General features: G+C 43.2%; 1 protein-coding gene across 1 annotated transcript in view; it reads left to right on the top strand.

Annotated features, from left to right (window-relative positions):
• The first annotated feature begins 3,410 nt into the window (after positions 1–3,410).
• LOC114291767 (uncharacterized) overlaps positions 3,411–5,776 on the top strand; it is a 3,404-nt gene continuing 1,038 nt past the window's right edge. The window contains exons 1-4 of the mRNA XM_082888893.1: positions 3,411–3,563; positions 4,870–5,024; positions 5,299–5,491; positions 5,591–5,776. The exon at positions 5,591–5,776 is cut by the window's right edge and continues 242 nt beyond it. Of these exons, the coding sequence (XP_082745019.1) occupies positions 3,411–3,563; positions 4,870–5,024; positions 5,299–5,491; positions 5,591–5,776 (687 nt within the window). The remainder of the gene's footprint in view (positions 3,564–4,869; positions 5,025–5,298; positions 5,492–5,590) is intronic.

Here is a 5,776-nt window from a genome sequence, read left to right as displayed (position 1 = left end):
CAGCCGAAGTAAGGGTATGGCTGAAGAATGGTTGGCCGGATTAAACCAACTCTTTATACTCTTCAGCCGAAGTAAGGGTATGGCTGAAAAGTGGTTGGCTGGATTAAACCAATTGTTTGTACTCTTCAGCCGAAGTAAGGGTATGGCTGAAGAGTGGTTGGCTGGATTAAACCAACTCTTTGTACTCTTCAGCCGAAGTAAGGGTATGGCTGAAGAGTGGTTGGCTGGATTAAACCAACTCTTTATACTCTTCAGCCGAAGTAAGGGTATGGCTGAAAAGTGGTTGGCTGGATTAAACCAACTCTTTGTACTCTTCAGCCGGAGTAAAGGTATAGCTGAAGAGTGGTTGGCTGGATTTCAACTTTGTACTCTTCAGCCGAAGTAATTATGTCGGCTAAAGAGTGGTTGGCTAGTGAGCATAGTTAGATTGACCAGCTAAAATCGAGATACCAGTTGGACGTAAAAAGATCATGGAAAAATCAGTACAAACATACAGATCAACCGAAGTAAGAGTTCAAGAAATTTTTCATTCATCAAAAAGCAAATACAAAGGAGGGGCCATAGCCCGGTTACAAGAGTAAAGAAGTAACAAAAAAGAAAAGTACAAAATCAAGAGAAAAGGTCTTCAATTTCAGCGTCAATGTCAACTTGAACGCCGGTTGCAGATGGAAGATCCATCTCAGTAGCAACTGGCAGAACGATATCAGTCGATGGCTCAACAGTCAGGTCTTCGACCGTTGCCTCCAACCGAGCTGATTGATCATTGACTTGCTCGTTGACTACCGGAATAACAGTTTGTTCATTTTCATCGTCTTCATCATCTGAATCCTGCAAAAATTGTTCTTGGACCGAAGCAGCATATTCCGCAAGCGAGGCCGGAATGAAGTACTGAGGAGCATTATAGACCTCGGTTTCAGGCCCACAGCCGAGCTGCTCCACAGCACTTCTCCAGCCGCACTTGAAGAACAAATCCTTTGCCCCCTCGCATTGCGGAATGTATAGGCCCTCTGCCTCTTTGAAACCTTGGGCGTTGGTATCACCGACCTTCTTCTTGAGATCAGCTATTTCGGCGTCTTTTTTGCCTTCGAGTTTGACCTACTCGCGCACGTACTTGTCTTTCACCGTTGCTGCAATTTTTTGTTTTTCAGCTTTAGCCGAGCTAACAAGTCCGGTCAAGCGACCGTTCTCGAACTGTAGCTCGGCTATCTGCTTCTTGGCTCGCTCAAGCTCGGCTATCTTTGTCTCGGCTTCCGCCATGGCATGCCTGGTTGTTCTTATGTGCGATATTGTTATGTGCGATATTGTTCTTCTGAATGGCCTGCAAAAGAGTAGTAACTCTCTTTAGCCAAACTGACAGTTGGGAAAAGTTAGACAAAGAAAAGGGAGAGCCACTTACTAGGATCATTGATTTTGTTGAAGACCAGATGGCCTTCAGCTCGGTGTTTAGTTGCTTGTTGTGGTGCTCCATATCTTTCGGAAGGCAAACACTCTTGGCTAGATTGAAAGCCATCAAGTGATCCTTCTCAGCAACGACCGAGTCAGTCTCCTGGATATTTCGGTCTTGAAAGGTGAGATTTGGAGCCCATTTGGAGGAGTCAGCTCGGTCAGATTGCTCCGATTGAAGGATGGGTTGAGGACTTGGTGGAGGGATGGATTCATCCTCATCCACAAGTTATTGTTCGGTCGGGGTAGATCGGGCGCACTTAGAGGGGCGTAATGAAGAAGGCTGTTGAGAAGGGAGGGCCACAACGGCAGACTGCGTTTGGCTTGGTGGCGGTACTTCGGGTCTGTTAGTTTCGGTTAGAAGCGCCTTTACTCTGTTCCTTTTAGCCATTTCCTCTTCAGCAGTTAGTGGGATTAGTCTGATTTCTGGCAAGGTTGGGTCCGGTTCCGGGGCCTCCTCAAGCAGAAAATCGGTCACTCTCGTTTTTCGGCGACCGCTATATCTATATGTCGGCTCAAATTTTAACAGCTTGGCCCAACTACGTTCTGGATACCGTAGTGCGGTACGCAAAGTCGCTAGGTTTGGGTAGCTGTATAAAGAATGAGGGTGGGCAGAATCTGCAAAAGAAGAACTGTTAGTCCGGCTGAAAAGTTAAAAAACCGAAATATAAAATAGCACGCAAGAAAACCAAAGTAAATATACCGGGTTCTCTTTTTTTCCAATTGATACGTCGGCCAGGAATCTGGGCTTGATGATCCTCAAAGTTCCCAGACACCCAGAAAAAATCGTCGTCGTTTAAGTCTTTATCCGGTGTATTCTTTATTATTTTCTCACGACGGCGGCGTATTCTGAGATAGTATACCCAGCCGTCTTCTTTCGAACCAATGGAGTATTGGTGAAAGATTTCGGCCAGACCAAGGTTGAGACCGGCTTGCCGGTTTAGTTCGGCTATTCCCATTATTATGCGGTATGAATTGGTGGATAGTTGGGTAGGGCATAGTCTAGTTTGCCTAAGAAACTCGCAAATTAAAGGTTGGACTGGAAATCGTAGTCCAGTTTCAATTATGGATAAAAGGGTGAAGGGGACAAAGCCTTCATTGCCCCAAGGAATGACATCTTTTTCGGCTAAAATCAGGTGGACGTCATCAGGTATATTTTAGTCTTTTCTGAATTCGGCTAAGCCGTCCGGAGTGTCTACTAGATACCTATACTTCCCCATTTATTGTATAATTTATGAATAAATTAAAGTTCGGTCCACAAGATTGTCTCAGTAGCTCGGTTGAGCACGCAGAGGAGTGCCTGGGCAACCTAAGTCTGCAAAGTAGAAAACAAAGGGGTTAAGCACAGATCATTGGACCGTGCTACAAAACAAAAGTACAAAAAATAGGAGCCCTACTTCGGCTATGTGGATGCTACATGTTCTAACTCGGTTTCTGCAAGGTGATTTGTAGCTTGGTTTGAGCAGGGCTTTGCTAGTTCGGGTACGACAAACGTCTAGATATCTCGGTTGAGGAAACAGTTCTGTTTCACCGTTTGATCGCCTAGGGGCAGCTTCCTAAGTTCCATCTAAAAAAACTAAGAAAGCTGGTTTAGCCCCAAAGGCATAGATCGGTTGGAGTTCAGGTATCTCATTATGCTAAGAGCAAACCTAGTTCGGTGGGTTACCTCGGCTAAGGTCTATCAAGAAGTGGCTTGACTTATTCAAAGCTACTGGTATGAACATGAAGTGTTAGTCCGATTTTGAGCTAACTAAACTTTTACCTAGCTTAAACAGTATCCTAGTTCGATTGCATCATGATTTTGGATCAAAAATCTATTTTCTACAGGGTATTTCATATACTCATATGTTCTACTGTTAAGTTTTTTCCATAGAAGTACAAAGCAAAGCAAAACAGAAAACGTGTTTGCAGAAAACACAGAAAACAAAACGCATAGAACAAATACGAAAACAAACAGAGCAAGTAAGATGTACAATACTAACCAGATGAGGGAGCAGGAGCTGAAGATGGAAGCAAAAAGCAGCAGTTCACGAGCTCTTTCAGAAAAAACGAAGAACAATGAAGAACTCGAAGGAAAGGAAGAAGATGGATGGCAAAAGTGGAGGGACTCTGGCCTCAGGGTTTGTTTTTGTTTGAAAGCCCAAAAAATGGGCGGGACTGTTCAAAAAACACGAAGTACGAAGACGGCGTGACAGCCGTCCTCAGTCAATCAGAGCGTGCCACGTGTGATTAGAATGGGAAGCGTTACAGTCGCTGTGATTGAAGAGACGTTTTGACCGGACAAGCAGAGCCCGGAGTGAAATTAGCTCGGCTGGAAAGGCTAAAGGTTTTTTTTAGCTCGGCTGGAAAGGCTTAAAAATTTCAGCTCGGCTGATAAACAGGTAATCCCTATCATGCTGTGCAGATGGAATTAAGGGGCAATTGAGAGGGTAATTTATGTGAAAATTGGGCCGAGCTAGGTGATGGGCCGTTATGAGTCACAGTATAAAGGGCCGAAGTGAAATGGCCATATAAGATACTCCAGTCGTGCGTTATTTTGGAGTTAGTCCGGTCCTAAGGACATGAAGATAGACCGGTCCAGTAGGAGATCAAAGTTAGATCGGTCTAAAGGTTCCTTGGAATTAGACCAGTCTTAAAGTTACACCGGTCTCAAAATATTAGTTCGGTCTGACCGCGCCATGGGTTGTGTATGAGGAGCCGCCTTAAGAGCAATAAAAGGAAGAATTAGTTCGGCTTACTCTTCGACTGTACATAAACATATTTACTTCGGTCATATTGGAGTTCGGCCATGATAAAACCATCTCACTTGGTTTAAGCAGTGAGGGAGGTGTTAAAGGATAAGCATTATCCTATAGGAGTATGAATCCTAGGAGGACTCTGCATGGAGGAATAGAAGTCCTACTAGGATTGTGCCACACGAAACCTATAAAAGCTCACAAACATCACCTTGGGAGAGGTAACACACAACTTTGTTTTCTAAATACACAGAGCTTTTGTCTATTTCTCAAGCTTTCTGACTTAGGCATCGGAGAGGTTTCCGGCACACACCCGCCGGCTAGCTCACGTTTGTGTTTTCAGGTGATAAAGCGACGAAGTACGGAGGAGAGTAGACTTGGTCAACAGGATTATACGAGAAGGTTTATTTCTTTTCCATACAGTTTCAAATTACAAAATAATAATAATAATTATAATAAATAAATAAATAAATAAGAGGAAGAAACAAAAACATGGACGAATTAATTTAAATTACAACAAATGTGGGAAGATCAAAAGTAATTGTAAACGGGAGGTCCACCCACTACCACCCCATGACTTCCCCACCTTCATCACAACCTCCATTGGATACCATCACCTCAATCCCCTATTTCTTTCTATTATCTTTTTTACCAAACCTTAACAGTTATCATTATATTTCCCTTTAATCAGGATTATAGCCACTTCATGCCGCCACCTTTAACCATAACAACCATTGTTCCTTCATTCACTCCAATGACCCTCTTATTTAGTGGCTATTTGGGAAGTGGATTGGAGAGAGTCTTCATGACTTTGGTTGTAGTTGATGGTGGCGTCAATGGTGGAAGGTGAAGAGAAAGTTTGGGTTTCTGTTAGGAATTTAAATAAGCATTCGGTTTAAATAAGCCCTAGTCTTTAGGGTACTTGTTTAGTGTTTCTTGATTTTTTTCTAGTTGCACTTATCATGTTGATTAGTTGTAACTGTGAGCTAGTTTTTCTCATTCTGTTAACATTGTAGAAGGCTATTTATAAGCCTAGATTGTTCAATAAGAAGTAAGTCATTCCCAGAATTGTTGTGTACTCTTTCATTTTGTGTTTCAATTCCTAACATTTTGGTATCAGAGCCTCCACTGGGCCTGACAAAATCAAAGCAGCAGTCTTTGAGGTTCTTGCAGCAGCAAAGAAGATGACAACTGAAGGGAATTTTGTGCAGCCAGCCATCCCTCGCTTCGATGGTCACTATGACCATTGGAGCATGTTGATGGAGAATTTCCTGGGATCTAAGGAATATTGGGGGCTTGTAGAGACTGGCTATGTTGAGCCAGAGAGTGGAGTGGCATAGACCGAAGCACAGCGAAAAGGGCTAGATGAATTGAAGCTGAAGGATCTGAAAGTCAAAAATTATCTCTTTCAGGTCATAGATCGGACGATATTAGAGACCATTCTCGTGAAGGATACTTCCAAACAAATTTGGGAGTCTATGAAGAAAAAGTTTGAAGGGAGTGCTAGGGTTAAGAGGTCACATTTACAAGCTCTCCGCAGAGAGTTTGAAACCCTAGAGATGAAGGCTGAAGAAGGAGTCTCCGAGTATTTTTCAAGA

This window comes from Camellia sinensis, chromosome 9, assembly GCF_055761805.1.
Source record: "Camellia sinensis isolate YWXY chromosome 9, ASM5576180v1, whole genome shotgun sequence".
NCBI lineage: Eukaryota > Viridiplantae > Streptophyta > Magnoliopsida > Ericales > Theaceae > Camellia > Camellia sinensis.
Note: the sequence above shows the minus strand (reverse complement) of the source record. Positions and strands in the feature narration are given on the sequence as shown.